This window comes from Scomber scombrus, chromosome 13 (genome assembly GCF_963691925.1).
Source record: "Scomber scombrus chromosome 13, fScoSco1.1, whole genome shotgun sequence".
Lineage (NCBI taxonomy): Eukaryota > Metazoa > Chordata > Actinopteri > Scombriformes > Scombridae > Scomber > Scomber scombrus.
This window is the reverse complement of record NC_084982.1, coordinates 23,332,713-23,356,711: the sequence shown is the minus strand read 5'-3', so window position 1 is coordinate 23,356,711 and position 23,999 is coordinate 23,332,713. Positions and strand designations below refer to the sequence as shown.

Here is a 23,999-nt window from a genome sequence, read left to right as displayed (position 1 = left end):
ACAAGTAATACAACTGTAGAGTATATAGTGACAAATCAATTGCTTCCACTTGGCTGTACTAAAAAAGTCCTGGCTCTTTTTCTGAGGCTAATGAATGTAGCATGGTCTGTTTGATAAAAGGTTGTGGGACAAGCGTAAGGTCAATCATTGGTTAACTGTCCAGCTTCAACTAATTGAACGGAAGGAAGCCAGTGGATGAGGGAATAAAGCTGCCTGTGTCTGGGGTAGTCTGACAAAGAGAGAAAAAGGCTATATTAGCCAGAAAAGGCCAAGACCTGTCCCTGACCTGACAAGATTTCCAGAATGTACTGTATGCCTGCCTCTTCTCCGTCCTGCACTCTTGTAGCACCCACGATTACAGCTCCACAGCACACAGAAAATCCAGAATCAAAGCACCTGTTTGTTGGCAAATCTCCATGAAATATAGATCCAAACATGTATCCATACAAACGTACAAAGACACTCTGACAGTTTTTTGTAAATGAACATTTCCAGGAACAAGCAGAGTTCATTAGCAGAGCCTGGAGGCAGCATCATTAAGTGTGGGGTCAAGAAAGCTGCCAATTGGCTGCATACCCTGTTGTTGTAGCGCCTCCCACCGTCATATGACGGTGGCTTTCCTCAACTCCTGAATCTGTCGGCCAATGCATACAGTGTGGCTTATTGGGACGAGCTCATTAGCCCGACTACATGCCCCAAAACAATTTCCCAATTGTGCAGCCAACAATCTATAACAAATCTAAGTGCCAGTGTGACAGTTTAGAGAGAATCTGTAATTTTCAACACATTTATAGGGTTAATTTTGGGTGTAACACATAAGGCATTCAAGGATACAGAAAGAAAGCAGAGGGTCAAGAGGGGATTGTAGTAAGACTTCACAAGTCGTCTGACAAAGAATAAAACTGTAAAGAATACAGTGACAAATTAATTGCTTCCACTTGGCTGTACCAAAAAGTCCCAGCTCTTTTTCTGAGGTTAATGAATGTAGCATGGTCTGTTTGATACAAGGCCGTGGGATGAGCATAAGGTCAACCATTGGTTAACTGTCCAGCTTCTACTAATTGAACGGAAGGAAGCCAGTGGAGGAGGGAATAAAGCTGCCTGTGTCTGGGGTAGTCTGACAGAGAAAGAAAAAGGCAAGATTAGCCAGAAAGGGCCAGGCCCTGTCCCTGACCTGACAAGACTTCCAGAGTGTACTGTATGTTCGCCTCTTATCCTTGCCTGCACTCGTTTTTTGGCAATGCCCCTTGAAATATAGATCCAAACATGTACCCACCATCAGTAGCAAGGCTGTCAACAGGATCACCCACAGCCGAGAGTCACTCCTCGCCCTTCAAATACTGGCAGTAAGTGACAATCAAAGTACACTCTCTGATTGCAACAAAGTAGTCGCTTAAATGCTTCAATAAGCAGAATCATGTCCAAAAAGCACTGGAGGAAGAGAGGGAGGAAGGGAGTGTTGAATGCAGACTGGGGAAATATTCGATAAGCGACAGATGCCGGCTTCCATTCCTCCCAACTATTCTTCTCTCAAACGTGCAATCTGTTCACAATAAGATGGATAAACTGGAGGTTAACACCAGATGTAAACGCCACTTTAGAGAATCATGCCCGCTGGCTTTTACCAAGACGTGGCTGAGAGATGCGAATCACAACAAGAATCTATGCATAAGTGGCTTTGGGTAGCCTGTTCAAATGGACAGGTCGCCTCTCATAACAAACAAATACACTAGATGAAGTATGCTTCTAAATTAAAGAGAGGTACTATAACACTGTTGTCATCCAGGAGAAAATATGTAACTCCGACCATGAGCTGCTGTCAAACTCACTTTGCCCCTCCTACCTGCCGAGCTAGTCTCCCTGACTATTCTTCACTCTTGTTTACATTTATCTGAGGGCGAATATCTATTCAGCCACTCAGCTGATGGTGGAGGTGACCAACAGACTGGACACTTAGAGAATTTAATCACTGCCAATTACACCAGTCATTAAAAACTTATGAACAGTATGTCACCTGTACATCTATCAAGAAAAACTCCACTATCGACTTGTGCTATGATGCAGTGCCTTGCGCTTTCAGATCCCTGCCTATGCCTCCTTTTGGAGCATCCTGCCACAGCAGTGTACTGCCAGTCTTACAAGCCCTTCTATAAGTGATGAGATTTGCAAACACTAAAAACATTGAAATGCTGGACAGAAAACGCAGAGAATTCACCTTCTCTACAAACTAAATTCCTTTTCTGTCAGTCCCTTCATCTTCTGTTGTTTCTATCAATCTTTTATCAAGAGTCTCAAGAGTTTTTTCTTTTATCTGCTGGCTTCACAGCCTCACAGTATAAGACAGAAAAAGGCTGAACAGCATTGTTAAAATCTGTTCAAAGATCACCAGAGTGAAACAAAGAGATCTGAATTATTTTTGCAACCAGCAAATCCTCGAGAAAGCAGCAAGTATTTTGGCTTCTTCTGGATATGTTCGTGCCAGTGAGTTTTCTCTGATTCCATCAGGGGTGTTTTGTTATACCTGCTTGTAAAACTAACCGCTGTTCTACATCATTCATTCCCTCTGCAATTCGACTACTAAATACTCTGTAGCTTCTTTACCTTTGTCAATATTATTTTATTTCGTATTTAGCTCCCTGGTGTTAAACCGGCTTTTGCGGGTTTTTTTGCGGTTTTTACTGTTTGTTTGCATTTTACTGTGTTTTGTTTGTTGTAACAAGCTGCTCCAAGCAATTTCCCCTAGTGGGATTAATAAAGTTGTTGGTGTTGTATTGTATTGTAATGTATACAAACACATGAAGACACACAGGCAGCTTTTTGTAAATGAACGTGTCCAGGAACAAGCAGAGTTCATTAGCAGAGCCCAGAGGCAGCATCATTAAGTGTTGGGTCAAGAAAGCTGCCAGTTGGCTGCTTCCCCTGGCTGCTGCACCTCCCACTGTCACATGACAATGCCTAACCTCAGCTCCTGAATCTGTCGGCCAACACAGACAGTGTGGCCTATTGGGGCGAGCTCATTAGCCCGACTATATGCCCGCGAACAATCTCCCAATTGTGCAGCCAGCAATCTATTATAAAGCTAAGTGCCAGTTTGACAGTTTAGAGAGAATCTGTAATTTTCAACACATTTATGGGGCTAATTTTGGGTGTAACACATTAGCATTCAAGGATACAGGAGGAGAGCGGAGGGCAAAGAGGGGTTTGTTATAAACCTTCAAAAGTGGTCTAACAAGGAATACAAATGTATATAGTGACAAATCAATTGCTTCCACTTGACTGTACCGCTCTTTTTCTGAGGCTAATGAATGTAGCATGGTCTGTTTGAAACAAGGCCGTGGGACGAGCGTAAGGTCAATCATTGGTTAACTGTCCAGCTTCAACTAATTGAACGGAAGAAAGCCAGGAGGAGGGAATAAATCTGCCTGTGCCAGCTAAATAAAGCTTAGAGAGTTTAGAGAGAATCTGTAATTTTCAACACATTTAAGGGGCTAATTTTGAGTGTGAATATTTTTAGAATAGGTGGCCCAGTTAGAAATTGAAGTACAGCACAGAAGTTGCTGTCGGTGACGCTGTACTTACAGCTAAGGAGACAGTCAATTACCTTGTCTGTGTGCTGGATAGCCATATGTCAGGAATGGGCAAGGCTGAAAAGGTGCTAACCAAGGTCAATCATACAGCACACTTCTTTGCCAGACTTTCAACATTTTTGGACAGGAAAGCAATGGTGACCCTGGCAGAAGCTTTTGTCCAGCCTTATTTTGACTATGCCAGCTGTTCACAGTACAATTACCCAACTTTGTACCTTAAAAACAAACTTCAGACCTCTCAAAACGAGGTAGACTCCCATGAGAACTCATGTTGACTCTTGGATGGTTGAAAGTACATGAGAGTCTCTCAGATCAAGTTGTGCATTGCACATAAGATTGTGCACAGTGATCGAAGTGTCCTTCAATACCTGAAAAATGTTATTTCATCCAGGTGAGGGATAATCACAGCTGTTCCACCGATTTTATTCCTCACAGGTTTAACTGTAATCTGGAGATGGAAAGTTTTTTTTGTAGATGGCAGTTAAACTGTGGAAAAGATTGCCAGGAAATATTAAAATTATAAGCAGCTTGGGAGGTTTAAAGTGTGCACTTAAGAATTGGCTCAGAGGTTATTTATAGTAGGTTTTTATGTCTAGTAGGGTGTTTTTCTGTGTTTTATTTTCTTGGTTTGTTTTGATGAAGCTTATTTATTTTAATTCTTATGGAAACACCCAGACTTGATTTTAAGTGAATAAGGCTGTGAAGGTTAATGTATTGATGTATTGATGTCTGGTGTACAGAGATTTTATTTACTCTGATCAACTGGGCGGTAATTAGACCAAGGCGTTGTCCATTGAAACACTGAGGTTGTGACTGGTGTTCTTAATGTGTGTGTCTGTGAATAACTTGCTGAGTGTATTTTATTATTGTTTTCATCAATGTCTTTGTGTCATTTTTGCCATGTCAGATTTGTTGTCTTGACCCCTCCCCTGTACACACCCAATCCCCTAACAGAGAACAATGGAAATATGCCTCTGTTCTTTATTGTGTTATCCTTACATTTCCTTTTATGTAAGCAGTCAATACCATGGCAGAGCTGATGTTTTTAAAGTGGAATTGTTAAGTAAAATCAATTAATCAATTAATCGTTTAGTCTCAATTACTTTAATCTTTGGCCTTAGCCAGACTGAAACTTTATTGGTACCTTATGGTTAAATCTTTTATCTTCCTTTTTCATCTGTGTCTCATCAGCCTCCGAGCCCAACCTGAAACTTCGTTCGAGGCTAAAGCAGAAGGTGACAGAGCGCCGCAGCAGCCCTCTCCTCCGCAGGAAAGACGGTGCGATCACTAGTGCCAAGAAGCGTTCCCTTGATGTCGCTGGTGAGCACTACTTTCACAAATAAACATATATTTTCAACATTCATTTTAATGAGATTTTGGATATAAAAAACAAAATTGTTAGACTAACTTTAACAAATCAAGGACAAGGATTCATAGAGTCACATTTCAGCCCAGAAAGCTGAGTGACCCGGGCCAGCAAGTAAAACAAAAAAACCTGTTTTGTGTGTATTTTAGAGTCTGCATGCAACAGTGCACCAGGCTCAGGTCCCAGCTCCCCGAACAACAGCTCCAGTAACATCCCCAATGAGAACGGGGTCACAATCTCCAGCAGCCCAGGAGAGGTAACCAACAGAGCTGCCGCTGCATATGTTTGTGTGTGTGTGTGTGTGTATGATTGTAAATGCACATTGATGCGTGTGTCCATAAGTGTAAATGTGCTTGAGTAAAGGTTACCACTGTGTCTGTATTTGAAGGGCTCAAGCTCTGTGAGTGAGTGTAATATGGAAGTATGGGAGATGTAATGTACTTTGTGTTACACAGTGTCTACCTTGGGTCTAAACTGTGTGTGTTTCTGTGTGTGTGCTTGTGTATGTGTCCAGGCCTCCCTGCTTCAGCGGTTGGCTGGGAGGGAAGGTTCACTTAGCCAGCTCTCTCTCTACACCTCCCCCTCTCTGCCTAATATCACCCTGGGACTGCCAGCCACAGGCCCTGGTAGCACTGTGAGTACACCTAATGTCCAATATCATGCTGTACAACTAACAATATAACATTATGTATTACTCTAAAGCTGGGGCACTCAAATACAAGTCTTAGAGGTCTACTTGATACATTTCCACCGCAATAAAGGTCTGATAAAAGTGCATTACATCATAATATTTCAGTAAAAAAACTCCACAGCTCATGAACAGTAGATGAATGGAATTTATGTATTAACGGAGATGTGACACCTTCATTGTGTAACCAAGTCCTTAAACTTGAGCACAAAAAATTCGAAGCCTAGGCAGAGACCCTGGTATAAGTGTTGCATTCACTGTTGATTTTAAAAGTATTCAGATGTATTTGTTAATTATGGTGGGCAGTTGAGCAATAACAGCTGAGGTGATTTTAAAGCAATGTGCAGGCCAGGTCAGGTTGCGATTAAATTTAGCTCTTGGTCCAAATTAAATGGTGATTTGGTCTGGATCTATACTGGAGTTCACCTATTTATTGAGTATGCTCTAAATAATCTGTTTTTCAAAAAATGCACCTAAAATAAATCTGAAATCTCTACTGGTCGTGGATTACATAGACATACACTGAGAGAATTCGTTGACTGGTTAATTTACTACAGAGAATAATTTTGAGTTAATTCTCTCAGTTGTTATGTTTCCAGAGTCCAAAATCAAATTCCATTTATGCATAGATGATAACTCTTATCAGTGTTTTTGGCAGAACATGCCTTCCATTTGTATCTCTCCCTGCTTCTCTTTTTCCATCTCACTCCCTTTCTGTCTGATTTGACCAATATATTTGTCTCCATCTGTCTGTCTGCGTCTTTCCTTGCAGTTGGTTTCAGGACACCAAGATAGTGAGAGTCGTCTGGCATTATCTGCGTTACAGCAGGGCATTCCTCTGACCCCTCCTTTCCTGCCCACTGCCCACCTGCCCTCCTACTTGGCATCTTCGGCTCTGGACAGGGAGGCTGCTGGAGGGGGCACGGCTGGTCACAGCCCCCTACTCCAACACATGGTACTGCTGGAGCAGAGCCACAGTCCAATAGGTTAGTATTCACTGTAACATTTACAGCATTTTCTGCACTTTTCAGCAGTTACAAGGCAGTTTTTTAACTATTGACTCTGTGTGGATTATGATTTAAAAACTTGTTGCGTTCACACATTTTTCATAACTACTTTAGTTACTTTAGTTTAAAGTTGAGTCAGCACAGTAATTTTGGACGGTAGTTTTGAACTGTCATGTTATGATTTGTACCTCATTCAGTGCTGTGTTGTGTCATGATGTCCCCTTATCTCTACACTTAAGCTTCCAAATAAAATGGAATCATGACCATTAGGAATGATAGCCAAAACTACAGAAAGAAAAGAGTTTATTAAAAGAAATCTTTACAATATGTGTTTGCCACAGTTGGTCTGGCTGGCCTACCACTACAATCACCTTCTGTCTCCAAGCTTGCACGGGGCCACCGTCCCCTGGGGAGAACCCAGTCGGCCCCACTTCCCCAGCAGCAGTGCGGGCAGGCACAAGCCCTGCAGCAGCTGGTGGTCCAGCAGCAGCACCAGCAGTTCCTGGAGAAACACAAACAACAGTTCCAACAGCAGCAGCAGCACATCATCAACAAGGTAATTCTGCATGATGTATATATGTTACTGTACAAGCATTTGCAGCTGCGGCGTTGTAGCCAGGTGTGTGTATGTGCATGAGTTTACAAGTGCGTTTGTGCACTAGTCAATATGTGTGTGAGATTCTGCTTTGCTTAAATTTGCAGAACTATTTTCTGCCCCTTTTGGCAGTAAGAATAAAAAGTTAAATAGTCAAGTTAGCGGAGAGTTAAACCAAAAGGTAGCTGGCTGGGTCGGTGGAAGTCTTTGTTTCGCATGCTCAATGGATGACCTTCAGTTCTGGCAAACCAGTCATTGCTGGTTGCACAAGCGCGGGGAATTCAGCACAGACACCAGATTAAAAAAAACTCTGTATGCTGTGACATACAGAGATATTTATCTGGTGCGGATAGGCTTGACTTAGTTTGGCGAGGACATTCATTTATGTGTAAAAGTTCCACACTCCAGCTTTATTATCTGTGAATCCTGTCTTTGCTCAAAGAGCAGGATGAAGCAGCCTGCAATCAAGTCTCTTAGCCAGTCTCTCTTGTCTGTGTTCGTGTATCCCTTCTTCTCCTTGTCACCCTGGCAACTGTGCTCTAGAGGAAGCTGCCTACATATATGGTCATACAGGAAATGTGACTCACTACATCATTGCGTTTGTGTGTGTGTGTGTGTGTGTGTGTGTGTGTGTGTGTGTGTGTGTGTGTGTGTGTGTGTGTGTGTGTGTGTGTGTGTGTGTGTGTGTGTGTGTGTGTGTGTGAGCAAGGTGTTAAGGAGAGTTACAGCATTATAAGGTCAGTGTAGAGAGGGAAATTGTTGTTTGTGTTTGTGTGTGCTGAAATTCCTTCAGGATTAAGCTCCTTTATCTCATGTTGTTGGGTTGATAGTGACTCCCTCAGCTTCTAGACTCCAGATTGTTGTGACTCCAGCTAATTAAAGCTGGAGTGTGGGACTTTAGTCTCCCCCTTCTGGCATTACGCGTAATTACAAAAACACTGTTGACACGTGATTACGTCATGTGCTCCGCTGTAGCTCACTCTGTCGCTACAATTGCAGCTGTGGATTTATAGTTTTGAGCCTCACACAATCCCACAAAATGACTTGTTTCACTATCCCCATTCAAGTTAGCAGGGAGTTGACTGGTCAGTGTAGGAACGTCAAACCAGACACAGGATTATCAACTCTGATATACTGTGAAATTGTTAGAGACTGTAAGGGATTTACGTGGCGATGATAGGCTTAATTAGCATTGTGTGAACTCGTTTGGGAAGGGCTTGAATGTAATGCATGTTAAAACACAAAAACTCTCCTTGCTTTAATATTTTTTCAGAGGATTTGATAAATCTGGGGGTGGGGAGTGGGGGGCGGGGGAGTAAGTGAAATGTGAAAGAAAATGTGAAAGGAGTGCTCCTAATCATTGTGGGCATGCTTGAAATTTATTGTGCATTACTGAAACAGGATTATCTTTCCTAATTCAGTGTACCAAATCACTGACCACTTGCTAATTAAGACATTTGGACAGGCATTCCAGTTGGATAATAACCAGAAGGTTCAGCAGTGCACAGCACAAATGTCTATCTGCTTTTGAGTGTGCCCATATTCGTTCTTCATTAAGTTTTTTTAGCTCGAGGAAACAACAAACAAAAACAACACTTGCGCAATCTGTCTGAGCACAGAGAGTATTGAACAGACGGGGTTCAGCAAGGCCATTCACCAACATCACATGGGTAAACATAGCGTTCCTAGATGACAAGGAGAAATGCTTCAAACGTTATTGTTATAATTCACAAAAATCAAAGGTTTATGTCTATAAATGCAAACCACATGTGTTATCCCCAGTCATCATCAGAAGCCCCACCAATATAAACTCCTCAAATCTGTTTTGAAGCAGCCCATGTTCCAAGCTCTTTACAACAGAGCAACACAACAAGTCATTACCTCATCACCTCAGTGAGTACATAAATATTGAATATAAAAACATGTAGTTTTTTATACGATTCCCTTTACTTTTCCATAACTTCATCCGCACATGAAAATAACCAGTTTAATCTGCAGTGAAAATATAGCAGTAAAAAGCCAGCATGCTCTGGTATTCCAGATGTTGCAACACATTTGGCTCCACTCTGTAAGTCTCCTCCTAGATGTTTATATTGTGTGTTTAGTTTGACTGTAATTAATTTTGGTGCTTGGGTTGGGTGGCATGTTGGATGGGCGGGTAATCCATTCGCCTCACAAGAAGCAGCTAGTGGAGGCCTCTCTGCGTAGAGTGTTTGTGTTTGTGTTCTCTCCGTGTCAGTGCGGTTTCGTCCTGCATCGCCTGTCTGTGTGAATACTGTATGCCTGTATGTACAGTATGTGTCGGCCATGTGATAAGACTGGCAGCCTGTCCAGGGTTCTCAACCAATCCTTTCCCTATAATTTCAACCTAATGTACCGGTTTAAATTATTACTCATAAATAAATTCTAAAATATCCAATGCTGTAAATTAAGGGCAGCTTTTCACAGGTTGCAAGTGTTTAATGACAAGTTGAGGATGTTGCTGTGGAGAAACACAGACAAGATAGTGTTCATTATGTTAAATGGAGCCAAGCCACTTGAAAAGGTCAATTATCATAGATAGTCTATACTATTTTCCATTGTTCTAACCTGTCATTTCAAGTATAAAGCCTATACTGCAAAAATATCACCTGGAATACTTAAGCTCACTTCAGGTATTATTAGCCTGAATTAGAGTGGCTGAGGTAGAGCGGGTTGTCCACTAATCAGAAGGTTGTGGTTTGATCACCGACTCACTACGGACAAAATGGTTAACCCCCTGATGGTTGTGCAAGCGTCTTACATAGTAGGTTGTCACCATCGGTATGTGCATGAATGTGATAAACAGCAGAAACATTGTAAAGCACTTTGGATAAAAGCACTATATAAATGTAGCCATTTACTATATCAGCCAGTACGTTGTATAGTGAAAATGTTGTTATTTTCTTGTCATAGACTTGATTTACAAATAGCTGATGGAATGGGTATCACCAAAGTGCTCTAAGTAAAAGTACTGGCTTGTACTGACTGGGGCTTTACTTCTAAAGCTGTACTTTTTGCGCCCACAGTAACAGCTGCAAAATAGGTACTTAAAATGCAGACACTTCTGACTTTTTTCCTCGTTTGTTTTTTTTCTAATTTAATTAATTAATTAATTAGTTATGATGCAGCAGTCATTGCAGAACTCGTACTGTAAAAATATCACATGCCCCAGTCAGTTGCCTTAATTTGACTTCTTTACTACCTCTCAAAGAGCTACGTAAAAAAACAAAAAAAGCCTTTATTGCTACATTATTAGAAATTAAAAGAAAAACTGCAATACACATATACAAATGTGTTACAAACTGTTTTTACAAATGTCACCATGGTAGAGTATGGTTCATCATGTATTTGCCCCAATGTGTGACATCTAGCACTTTGTAAAACATGTGGCCTTCCTTCCTTTCCTTGCTCACATTTTTTGTCAAGTCAGCAATGAAAAGGGGGCCCTTCCTGCAAACTTAAATTTGGCTTTAGCAGTTTTTGGCAGCGAAGACAGGAATAAAAGTATTATGAAACGGTTCCAGGAGCTTGTTGTCTATCATTAATAAATCTACCTCCGACAGCTATGGCAATACTGTGATATACCCACTAACATAATGTTGTTGTAGAAATTGGTGTGTTTGTGTGTGTGTGTGTGTGTGTGTGTGTGTGTGTGTGTGTGTGTGTGTGTGTGTGTGTGTGTGTGTGTGAGTGAGAGAGTGAGTGAGGGAGAGACAGAGAGTTGCAAGAGTCAACTAATGTCAAGTGTTTGTGTATACAACCGCCTTCCCTTCTCCTATTCCTGCTCCCTTTCTTCCAACCCATTCAACAGGCTTATTTAGTGCCCTCAGCCATGGTTTATATCCAAGGCAACTATTTCCTCTGTTAAAAAGGAGTGGTAGAAAGAGAGCAAAGCAAGAGAGAAGGAACGAGTGAAAATCAGAGCAGCGGGAGTGGATGAGTGTTTTGAGTTTGTTTGGAGAAGAGGGACTGGGATGAGGCAAGAGCCTGCTCTCTGACGTCAATGGACTGTTCCCTGGGCAATATGCCAGCCAAGTGTGTGTATGTCTTGTGTGTGTGTGTGTGTGTGTGTGTGTGTGTGTGTGTGTGTGTGTGTGTGTGTGTGTGTGTGTGTGTGTGTGTGTGTGTGTGTGTGTGTGTGTGTGTGTGTGTGTGTGTGTGTGTTCCAGGCACAAACAGCGGTCTACTCCAATCATGGCCTGTACATCAAGGTTGAGGTCTTTGACGACAGGGACAGCAAAAGCTGCCACAACAAGATTCCTAATTTCTCCCCTTGCGCACTAACTCAGTTTTTTCACCTCTCTCACAGGCCCAGACATGTTAGCCAGTCTAATTTTAAATATAAGCAAAGATCGTCTTTAAAAAAATAAATAACCAGATCGGAGTTCAGAGTACAGGTCTGTTCCGAGTACAGATCTGGTTTATGTCAGTGTGTACAAAAAGTACAAACGCCTGGCTAATGTTAGCTTTTGTTTGGTTAACCTTAAGTTCTCGTACAATGTTTGTACTTCGACTGATCAGGCAGCTATTTTTGGATTGAAAAAACATGCTCAATGAACTAACACTAACACTTCATCATATGCTGTTATCCCTGATGTTCCCTCAATTTCCTCAGTTTGTGGAAGCTTAAGTTCTTAAATTGTGTTTTTTAATAAGGAATAAGTGGCATTTTCCAGCATGATTGCTATTACCCTTATTTTCCATAGAAATAACAGTTAAGTCCCCAATCTTCACATCACATTTGATAGACAATTTTTTATCCGAAACTGTTTTTTTAGCTTCAAGAGTTTTATTTTTTATCATACTGTGTTCTACTAGTTGAGCCAAACCAAACTTCTGATCTTCCTCTTATCTCATCCTCCTCTAGATCATGTCTAAGCCCAGTGATCAGGTCTCAACTGCAAGCTCCAGCGCTTCAGGGCCAGGCAGACAGCATCAGAGTCACCCAGAGGAGACGGAGGAGGAACTCAGGGAGCACCAGGGCCTCTCCTCCTCCTCCTCGTCCTCTACCTCTGTGCCGGAGGCAGGGCCTGTACGGGGGCTGGTCATCAAGCAGGAGCCCCCAGACCCACAGGAGCAAGAAGAGAGAGAGCAGAGGGAAAGACAGACTGAGCAGGAGTTGATGTTTCGACAGGTAAGGGTGAGACGTGAGACGGGGAAGGAGGAAAGGAGAGAGACGGAAAACAAAAGAGAGGGACAAAGGTAGGAAGAGGGAAAGAGGAGAGCACACAGAGAAGATGGAAGGAAGATAGAGTGAAAAGAAAATAAGGATAGTGAGATAAAGAGTGTATGATAGAAAGACAACAGACTGATTGGGCATAAAATTAGAGTCAGTAAAAATGCACAAGCTTGTCAGGAGGCCAAAGGTGGCACCATTATATCATCATGTTAAAGCATTCAGGTTTAAAGGGACTACAATTAGACACTACAGATGATTGTTTTTCACTGGCAAACCAGTGAACCAGAGATTTTATTAAAGCAAATGGTTGAGAACAGCAGTGATAGATGGAGCTACAAGTGACTGACTGAAACATTACACTCTACACTCAATCTGCTTTCTTCAACTGTCTGTCCAGCCAACTTTTTTGCATTAAAGGTATTTTAAAAATATTTTCCCAAGTCATGAGATAAGCACTCAAACACTACATGTTACATGTGTTTTAGTAATGCAGAGTGGTGCGTTTATTGTGAACAGCTTAGGGCATGTGTGCCTCCTCCACAATACAGCCTAATATGACTCCATATGGACATTCACATGCATGCTTTTAAAATACAATCTGTACACCCACAAAAAAACTCCTCTGTTGCACACACAAAAGACACATAGTCTCACATTTTGCTGTACGTGTTCGTGGACAAATACAACATACATTTTATATCACTTTCCTGCTCGCACACACACACACACACACACACACGCACACACACGCACGCACGCACACACACACACGCACACCCGTACACAGTCAGGACACCATGTCCTCATCTGTCTAGCCCATCCCTGCTGTCCGCTCAGCCAAATTCAATCAGACACTCCTCTCACTGTCGCCATGGCGCCCATAGTGTAAGTGGACACGCCTTTTAGGATAGAAAAACAGGGTTGCTCATTTTAGAGGAAAGAGCACCTAAATGTACACAGATACTGGGGTCAAATTACAGGAGACACTTTCAAACGAAATCATTAAGAAGTACATGTTCCACAAATTAAGTGATTTTGGAAGAATGTGATTTTGTTATTTGAATACTGTACACAAGGTTTTTCTACTTGAGCTCTGTAACAGAAGAGAAAACTGTTGCTGTGTGAATTAATGTTAACTCCTATATTGTGTCATAGAGCAGCTTTGAATTTAGAGGTATCTAGTGCCATCTTCTGGCCTGAGAAAAATATTGCAGTCCAGCTGTGCTACAGTACACTTAGTGTATCTTTGTCTCTGTGTGTGTGTGTGTATGTGTTTGTGTGTGAGCAGCAGGCTCTGCTGTTAGAGCAGCAGCGGATCCACCAGCTGAGGAACTATAGAGCCTCAATGGAAGCAGCCGGGTTGTCAGTCAGCTTTGCCGGACATCGCCCCCTCTCCAGGGCTCAGTCATCTCCGGCTTCAGCTTCCTTCCCAATGGTGGTGCAGGAGCCGCCCACCAAGCCTCGTTTTACTACAGGTCTGTTAAAAAAAATCATACAGGTCATACATATGCGAATACCCAGTGCAGCTACATATGAAAATGATGCATTTGATTTGACGCATTGCTCTCAAACAGAGTTGTATCATAAAGCAGGGCTGCAAACAGTAATCTAGAAACACATGTTCTTCCTGCTGATTGCACGGTAGAGGAAACCTATTCCAGGTGTACCCAGCATGATGAGCTGTGTTTAACCACAGGGCTTCTGACTGTACCACTACAAGTGTAATTTACTTTTTGAAACCCCTCATTTCTGTGGATCTACATTGCATGACCTTTTTTTCAATTGTGAAGCAGGTGAAATAAAAAATAACTTGCATCTCATAGTATGATTACAGGAATCATACTGTGATGGCTGTTCTGTCCTTTTTAGAGATGCACAATCACTCTGAACCTCTTTCTCTGTGTTTGTATGCTTATGTGTGGTGGTGTCTATTTTCCAGGTCTGGTTTATGACTCTTTGATGCAGAAGCATCAATGTATGTGTGGTAACACAACCAGCCATCCAGAACATGCTGGTCGCATCCAGAGTATCTGGTCCCGACTACAGGAAACAGGCCTGAGAGCACACTGCGAGGTAAGAGGCCACAGTTACATAGGACCACAGAGCCTGATGGGTGCAATGTTAATACAAGGAGACAGACGGCAGAATATATCCACTATATATAACAATAGATATAACCTTCCAGACTTGAATTGTCCTGTGCTAGAACTACAGTGAGTCAAAAATCAAAGTTTGCTAATTTGGTTTGGTGAAATTCTGTCCTCCATCATCCAAATTACAGTGTGTACTTAACATCGACAAGCTCACACAGATAATTATGTATAATCAGCACTCAGAGGTAAGTCCTTGTCCTTTGAATGCAAATGCAAATAAGAAAGGCCAAAACAAAATAAATAAAAAAGACAGTGTACTATAGCAATTTAAAGTAACTTTCATGGTTTTTTTATGCATGTCAAATATCACAAATATTTTGACCTCTTTACGCTGCAAGATGGGAAGGATGTTTTTATACAACATGCCCGTTGTATTTTTTTCTCTTTTCTCCGCTGTGTATACCTGTTGTGTACTGCTGTTTATCTTTCTTTAACAATTTGTTGATGATAAATCTGAAATAAAATATTTCAAAAGGATTGTAATGTTACTAGTCAAAGGGCATGTCTCTGTCCGCAAGGTGCAAGTTGTTATCAGGACCAGAAGGGGGCAGTGTTTAGCTATTTTCTGTTGACACTTGGCCTAAATGAAAACCACACACTATAAAGTTATGGCTTGAAAATGATCCAAAACTCTGATTTATGCATGCAGACACTAGTTGGCCTCCTTATATGCAATACTTACTCCTGATTGTACTCACAATCATACATCTATGCAGCATCTCACTCTCTCGTTGCGTTCTCCTCGGGTGACTATCTTGGATGGTGAGTGTGAAGACTTAACAAAATGCATTATTTGTCTGTCTCTGTCTCATCTGTTTCCATCTGTGCCTTCTCCACCGTCCTTCTTTGTGTGCAGTGTATCCGCGGTAGGAAAGCCTCGTTGGAAGAGTTACAAACAGTCCACTCTGAAGCCCACGTTATGCTGTATGGAACCAACCCACTGCGGCAGAAGCTTGACTGTAAGAAACACTTTGATACATACACACAAATCCACAAACACTCTTAATTTGAGCCAATCTACCAACTGCAGTGTAAATGTCCTTCTATTGTGTCCATTATAGGCAATCTGACTGCTTTCTTTTGCCTCCTGCTCAATCAAGATTAATCTGCCAAACTGTGGTAGCTTTAAACGGAGGTTTTTGAGCATGGAGATGAATGTAGTTTTATAGTACTTACCAAACAGGTGCAACACTGACACTACACTTTACATATTGCTTTACATCTATACATGGAACATTAAGTATCAAATGACTTTGTCCAATTGAGCAAACTAAAACTCAGACTGAGTCTTCAACTAACCCATCATGCGAACACTGTGAATCTGCAGCGTCTGTTAAAAGAATCTGTTTTAATGCTTAAACCGTGTCATAACAAAAGGTCTGATCTAATAAAGTCCTGGAGGTGTTACGATAAGGCGAGGACCCGCTGAAGCAGTTAAATTAAAATTCACAAAAGCTGCTTAGTCACTTAGTACTGGCCTTTAGTGGCTCAAAGCGCAGGTGTAGCCAAGGCAGTCTGTGTGTATATGTGTGAGTGTATGTGCAAACACCTACAGTAAGGGGCATATCCCAGTGGTCATCTCAGCTTTCATTCCAACAGAGACAGAAATTCCCCTTATTATTACTCTCTCTTTACATAGGAGTATTATGAGATACTCTAGTGTAAGGTTTAACACACATGTGGGTTTGTATACATTAAGAAATGGAAAGGAAAATACAAACTGTTATGAAGTCATAAAGTAGGAACTAGACAGGAATTCAAGTATCCATAGACACAACATTAAGTTATACTCTCGCAATATGAAATATGGTCTCTTTGTCACACACTGTTAGTTAGCGTGTGTGTGCAATGAGCCATAATGGGATCCCAGACCTGGGTAATGCCCATTGAGCTGCAGCAATGTGTTGTTCTAGTCATAAAGCATGACATTAGTCCAGTTGTCAACACTAGATTTACATCAGTTTAGGGTTTTGAAATCTGGGCAGTAAAGCTTTTACATTGCAACATGTCTTGTAAACCCATAATTCAGGTAAGTCATATAGATTAAATTCAAATTAGAGTGTAACCTCCTGTGAACTCAAAAAAGACTGTTTTTCATGTATTTTACACAGAAAAAATTAAGGTTTTGGCATTAAAAAGGGAAAAATGTTATTTCCAGACTAAGTATTTTGTTTCTTTTTCCATTTTGTTTGTCTGACCTGTCAGAAAATCATAGTTCAATGTCTCAGAAAAGAAATCTCTTTCTGGTTTAAACTTTGTTTTTTTCGCCTGATGAGGGCGAACTTTGATCGTGAGGGTAATGAGATGCTTTTTCTCTTCACCTTGCCCAATTAAGACATGCCCCTGTATATTCTCACTGCTGGAACAGGTCACAAAGTCAAATGCTGCAGTTTCTGGGGTCATGGACCAATTTGTGTGTGCAAGTCCAGAAAGTTATCTCTTCACTAAGCAACCTTTTGCTCTTTCTTTATCAGTTTCTTTGTGGGTTTTTTTAATTGTCATTTTCTTTGTGTCTACCTCAGGTTCTGTGAGCCCAATGTTTGTCAGGTTACCATGTGGAGGCGTAGGGGTAAGTCACTTTTTGTTTTGTTTATACTGTTGTGCTTTTTAACTGCAGATAAGTCATTTTACAAATATTCACAAGGTAATTAAGTATTTGTGATGTGTGTGCCTGATTGCATTTGGAAATTGTCATTGTTAGTCACGCTGCTTTACTCACTGGAGAATTACTGTAATAGACTGCTGTGTTTTTACAACATCGTGTTAATCTAATCAATACCCAACTGGCACTGTTCCATCTGACTTGAAACAAATAAGCATACTTTCAGCATCATCAAATAGTAGTGTAATAACTGTTTCCTTCACCCTCTCACTCTCTGCCCCCGGCCTAAATAATGGTTCCATTTGTTCTTGTTCCACCAAACAAACACACACAATCTTAACACACTCACACACTCGCACACATACACACACACACAAACACCGCCCCTTAAGGACCAGAGGCAACAAAAGCTGTTGCTTGCCTTTCCGCCGTGTTTGTAATTGTAACCAGATGTTTTCAGCATACAAATGTGTATTTGTGTGTGTGTGTGTGTCTGTGTGTGTATGTTGGTATGGCGGGGGTGGGGGGTGGATGGGGGGGGGGGGTGGTGAGGGGTGTTTTTGTTTGTGTGCATAGCAGTGTGTTTGAGGATGTTTGTGTGCTAAGGCAATGATTTAGATGGTTGCTCAGAGTTGGAAGCGCAGTCTTTTGAAACGGATATCTTACACCAGTGTGTGTTGTTGTCTTTTTCCACCATGTGAAGATTGCTAAAAGCCAGACCAGCACCCACGTACCTACACCTATAACACACACCTACGTTGCCCTTCACTTGCTCTTTTCGACATCTCCAACTCCTCTGCAAGTCCTCCAGACCTCCAGGCTCTCTCTGTCTTTCTCTCTCTCTCTGCCCCCGTCTTCCCTCCCTCAGGCCTAACTGCTGCGGTGGTGGGAACAAGAAGAGCCCGAGCTCTGCACTGCTCTGTTCTGCTCTTTATAATGGCAAATGGGACTAAATTGTTGTCTTCCTGTCATACACACACATAAAACACATGCACACACACACACAAATTTACAGAGGAAGGGGGACTGAAATTAGGCTGTCAGCCTGTGGAGAACCATCATTCCGTCATACCAGCACGTCCTTGCTCTTTTCTACCTCTGACACTCACACACACACGCACACACACACACACACATACACACCCCTTTCACTTTTTCCTTGACTAGCTTGTGTCCCACTCCTGGCTTGAGGCAAACTAACATCAACATGGGAAATAATAAAGCACTCACAGCATCTGTTTATGCTCATTAACCTGACTTGTATATGATTCAGTTTCCCATTCACTCACTCACTTGGCGCTACATTTGCTCCCTCACTCAATCACTTACTCTGCTACTACATACCGTCATTTCTCTGTCTCTTACTCCCTGTTTCTCTGTACTCACACTCAACGCCATAATTTTTTATCCTATGGAAATGCACCACAGATCTATTCCTAACAAATTCCTTGGCAAAACATTAAAAAAAAGAAGCTTTTTCCCCTTCTCTGTGGATGTTATTATGGAGTCCTCCTCCAGCATTGATCACTCCCGTCACCAAAGACAAGCGGAAAGTGGGCTGGCTGGCTGGCTGACTTACTGGCTGAAAAGCTATGGGAGTCTCTTAACACACTGACTGGTTGAAGGAACTGACTGGGTGGCTAGGGTTAATGTACCGGTCGGCCAGTAGACTGACTGAAAAGCTGTCAGTGTGGATGAAAAGGCCGACTGTCTGACAGAAAGGGTGACTGGCAGGCTAAGGTTAACATATTCAAAGTGGAAGAGCCTCGAGTTTACATCAGAAAGCCGCGCTAGAGCTTTGGCATTGGCCGCTGTGCACATGTGTGTGAAGTTCAAACACACTGACACACAGACCTTCCCTTTTCTTCTTTTCCTCTGCCAGCTTCTTCGCTCTGTGTTTATCGTGTGCTCCATCTGCCTGCAGTATCTGCCATGCCTGATGGAAGTCGTGTATATTATCCTGTGCATAGCTGTGTTTACAATCAATCACATAGAATATTGTGGTCCGCTCGGCGTGTATGCGTGTGGTGTATACATTTGTGTGGATGTACTGTTGTGATTGGGGCTGAGGGCCGTCCGTGCTTCAGCATTAATCAGGTTTGACCACTGAATGGTTGCCCTGTGTCTGAACACACTCAAACACACACACACACACACACACACACACACACACACACACACACACACACACACACACACACACACACAATCAATCCTGCAATTTTGTTTTTACTGTATAAAATAAATAAATATGAAGAAATGCTCAATTTTTTGCTCCACTTGGTTCTTCCAAATCTTAAAATAATTTTATGTGCTTTATTTTAATTTTCTGTGTATTCAGATTGACATTCCTCTATTTTCAGTAGATTTGAAAAGCATAAAAAATGTTTTTCATCAAGGACTTCCATTATGAGATTGATCTTTTCCAAATTGAAATTAGACTTATTGATTGTAAAATTAACATGCAGTTATCCAACATCTGCTCCTTCTAGTATTCTAAACTAAATATTCAGAAACTATGCTGTCTGCATATGCAGCATTGACTGTTTGTATGATCAAGCTGCTAAATATGTGTCACTGCCTCATGATTTCTCTTTCTCTCCGTTGTTTTGTCTTGAAGTCAGTGAATGAATTTTCCATGAGTCTGTTCACTGCCACTTCTCTATCCAGAACAGACTAACTTTCAAACACTAACTTTGATGCTGTGAGATGACACAAGCTAAATGATCTCAAATGTGCTCACAGCGTTACAATTGCTATCACACTGAAGCACCATAAACTGCACCATCAAATGTCCCTAAATTCCTAAATAAATGAAAAACAGTGCAAAAGGCCAATACTTCCAGCTTTTTAAAAAAGTTGATATAAACAACACATGACTGCATGTCTCTGTTTGTGTGTGTATATATTGGCAGGTGGACAGCGACACCATTTGGAATGAGGTCCATTCATCCAGTGCAGCTCGTCTGGCCGTCGGCTCGGTGGTGGAGCTGGTATTCAAAGTAGCGTCGGGAGAACTGAAGGTGTGTGTTTCATGTCATGTCTGTGCGGTAAATTCTGTTTGTGCATTTAATAACCTCTAAGAAGGAGCAAACAAGAAACAAAGCTCAGTTGGACAAATTGCAAAATAAATGAATGGCTGCAACTTTTAAGGGTTTGATTTTGGTCTGTTTGCCTTGTGTCCACTCAAGTTATTTCAAACCGCCTTAGATCTGCCTTAAAAGGGGCAAAGCTGTTTATTAGATACATTGTGGATTGTGTTAATCTTTATATAACAAATGTAAATGGTTGAATCCAGCCTTGTTACTGCCACTAAAAGACATACTGTGTTCCTTGAACTATACCTCAACACCTCAAGAAGAGAGAAACGTAACCTCCTCCCAAAGCCAAAAACACCTATCTCAAATGTTCTCATTAGCACCTCCCAGACAGACATCCCCACCCCCGCCATGCCTTGCCCACCAGCCAGCCTTCCTGTGTCTGTGGCAGGAGTGGTTGCTTACTGTTTGAACCCAGCAGGGAGGCCCGGCACACGGGCACTGCAAACGTTAACAGTCCCCACTAACAGGCCTGCTTTATTAGCCTTACACCGCAACCACCTGCAGAGCAGCCGTCACACTTAGCGTTAGCTTAGCACCAACATACCACAGACTAATGACATTCCTCAGAGAGACAGTAGCACGCCATGCTTATACCCACACGGATTTTAGCTGAGATTGCTAGTGCTCAGTACTACTTCTACATATGGGCATAATTACTATGAAGGAATAATAGTCTGGTCTTTCTACATAGCACATTGTGTGATTATTAATATCAGACCTTAAAAGGAAAATCAAATGGATCGTGTCCCCTGGGATGAAAAAAAAACAGAACTCTAACATGAATAATTTGGACTTTCTCCATCTAGGGTTAAGTACACAGGTATTGACTTGCCCTCAGCTTAACCTGATCTTAACACATATATGCACGTGTGCACATGCTTACGCACACACATGCATTCACACACATGCTTACACACATACAGATGGTCCTCTGAGGATCTACTACAGCCAAAGCACCAAATTCCACCTGCACCAACTCTCTGAACTCAACAGAATGCCATAAATCTACTCCTCACACACCCACACAAAGTTCTGTCTCTCCATGTGTTGCTTTCTACTTTTTTCCCAATGTCTATTTTAATCCATAGTTATTTTTCCTCTGCGATGAGAAACAACAAGTGTCTCTAACACTTCTACGTACATATTGTATTATGCAGCCTGCTTTAACCGGGTCTCCTAAAACCAGCTGAGGCAGTTGTCTCTACAATAATCTCCTGGCTAGCTGCTAATCCACAGCAGCTGACTCAACATCATTAGTCCAGCTTGCCTCGCTCTACATCAGCCCGAACATCTATCTAATGTCCCCTCATAGCAGTGGGAGCCCCAAAAACAGTTGCTGGGAGTCCCGCAGGTCCCTGCCTTAACAAAGCTCCCCTTAACTGACCCTGAAGTACTGTAAGCATCTGTTTCTAAGTGAGTGTGTGTGTGTGTGCACATTTGAATTACTTAACATGGTGACAGTTTTAAAGAAACATTGTGACAGGATTAGGGTTGTTATTGACCAACATACTCGTAGAGGGTCAAGGTGAGGTCATCGGTCATTTTTTGTGCAATTAGGATTACCAGTTACCATATTATCCTTAGGTCAGACCTGCTTCCATGGGCCATGTGACTTTTTGTAACTGTGTGAATGATTTTTGTTTTCTCTGACAGAATGGTTTTGCTGTAGTGCGACCACCTGGACACCACGCCGAAGAGAGCACACCTATGTAAGTGCATCTGAAATTTGACCAAGAAAAATATCTGATCTAGCCATTATAGCAGCTATGAATTGTCCTTACTCTCACCCGGTCTTCTCTCATATATGTTAATTGCATGTATCTAAGTAGAGTATTGCTCAATCAGGTTGTACACAATGTCAATGTTAAAATGCCCTCAGCATTGAAAGCTTTGCTTGCGTTTATGCATGTTTGTAACAAAGTCAATTTAGCTTGTAAATATGTAATCTATTTACCATTTTATGACTATTTTTGTCTGTCTCTATTCTCAGGGGATTCTGTTATTTCAACTCGGTCGCCATAGCAGCCAAACTCCTGCAGCAGAGGCTCAATGTCAGCAAGATCCTCATCGTAGACTGGGTGAGCTGATTGTTTTTCCACATAACTATTTATTTGGTGAATTAATAAGTATGCAAATGTGTACAATCACCTTTTTTGCTGGACGGCAACAGCGGAGCACACAAATATCTGTCCACTGAGTCACTGACTGACTGTTGGTCGGCTAATATTTTTTTCAGGTGAGAAAGTAACCATTTAGATTCCCTATATGTCAGGCATGTCCAAACTATTTCATAAAGGGCTATAATGTGCCTGCAGGTTTTCATTCCAACCAGTCAGCACACCAGACTTGACTCATTTAATCAACTGATCTCAGTCTTCAAACAGCTCATTGGTCGAATCATGTGTGCTCTTGATTGGATGGAACAAAAACCTGCAGGCACATGGCCCTGTATGGAATAGTGTCGACATGCCTGCTATATGTGGTCAGTTTATCTGAATGATACCTATTTGGACATTTTTCTGCCAGCAGCCCAACTCTGAGATGATTGGCCGGTCAATGTCTGACATCACCCTAGAACAGAGTCAGACTAAAAGTTTCTAATTATTTGACTATATTGTGTTACATTCCCCGAAAAAATGTGTGATATAACAACAGAATGTATAGTTGAAAAATGTTTCTGAAAAACAAAACAAATCAACTTGGTTTCAGTCAAAGAAGCCTCTATCTTTTGCTTTAAGTTAAAAGCCCTCTAGCATTTCATACACAGTTCAGCCATACACAAGGTTTCAACCCCGTCTTGTTTCTGTGAATGTGCAGTCTCCCCTTTTTTGTATAGTAAGTTTTATTCACTCTTACCAACCTAGCACAATTGAAACCTAGCAAGAAATTATGATTAATGTGTTGTGTCAGCTCCTCACAACAAAAATGTGTCAGCTCCTCCTTTCCACATGTTGAAGCATCCTTGGTGAAGACAGCGAACCCCCAAATTGCTCTTGATGGTTAGACTAGCTCCTTGCACGCCAGCTCACAGCAGTCTCAGTGTAAGAGTCTATGTGAATGGGTGAATGAGAGGCAAATTGTAAAGCGCTTTGGGTGAGAGCCCTGTATAAAAGCAGACTTTTACCATGATTCCTGGTTGAGTTTGCTGTACCCACCTGACCTTTTGTTTAGTCCTGCATATAGATGTATGGGAATGGGTTGTTATGATGACTGTTACACATCTTGTTTGTGTTACCATTATAATTTTGTGGCCAGTTTTCAATAGTAGTTATGCAGGACATCTTAGAACTACACAGAATACACAAGCCGTATAATCTACTTGTGTGAGGGAGAAAAATAGCTTGAAAGATTAGCTATTTAGGTCAGACACTGTCCCCCTTTCCCCCCACCCAAAAGACAGACAAAGTCATTTTTAAAAATGTATGACAAAGCCGTGGTCATGTCTAGGAGGAGTGCTCTTCAGTGGCGTCTCTAGCTGGTCATGGCCATTCCCAAAAGCCTTTGAAGGGCCTTTTCATTTCCTCTCTGTCTGTCACAGGGGGACTTTAAGTGCAGCTAGCAGCCTCATTGTCATGCCACTCTGCCTCCAGCCAACAAGGACATTTTAGGACTTGTGTATTAATGCATTCTTGGGACATAGACAATGAGGTCATTTAATTGATGTCATGTTGTTGACAAAAAAAAATAACTTATTGAAGTT

The 23,999-nt window shown here is 41.7% G+C and overlaps 1 protein-coding gene across 2 annotated transcripts in view; it reads left to right on the top strand.

Annotated features, from left to right (window-relative positions):
* Positions 1–23,999, top strand: part of hdac4 (histone deacetylase 4) — a 127,219-nt gene that overhangs the window by 81,113 nt on the left and 22,107 nt on the right. For both annotated transcript variants that reach the window (XM_062432455.1, XM_062432456.1), the window contains 13 exons: positions 4,779–4,907; positions 5,103–5,209; positions 5,468–5,587; positions 6,414–6,627; positions 6,990–7,204; positions 12,132–12,398; positions 13,732–13,918; positions 14,383–14,516; positions 15,453–15,555; positions 17,119–17,165; positions 20,114–20,221; positions 21,953–22,008; positions 22,290–22,377. In XM_062432455.1, the coding sequence (XP_062288439.1) occupies positions 4,779–4,907; positions 5,103–5,209; positions 5,468–5,587; positions 6,414–6,627; positions 6,990–7,204; positions 12,132–12,398; positions 13,732–13,918; positions 14,383–14,516; positions 15,453–15,555; positions 17,119–17,165; positions 20,114–20,221; positions 21,953–22,008; positions 22,290–22,377 (1,775 nt within the window). The remainder of the gene's footprint in view (positions 1–4,778; positions 4,908–5,102; positions 5,210–5,467; positions 5,588–6,413; positions 6,628–6,989; positions 7,205–12,131; positions 12,399–13,731; positions 13,919–14,382; positions 14,517–15,452; positions 15,556–17,118; positions 17,166–20,113; positions 20,222–21,952; positions 22,009–22,289; positions 22,378–23,999) is intronic.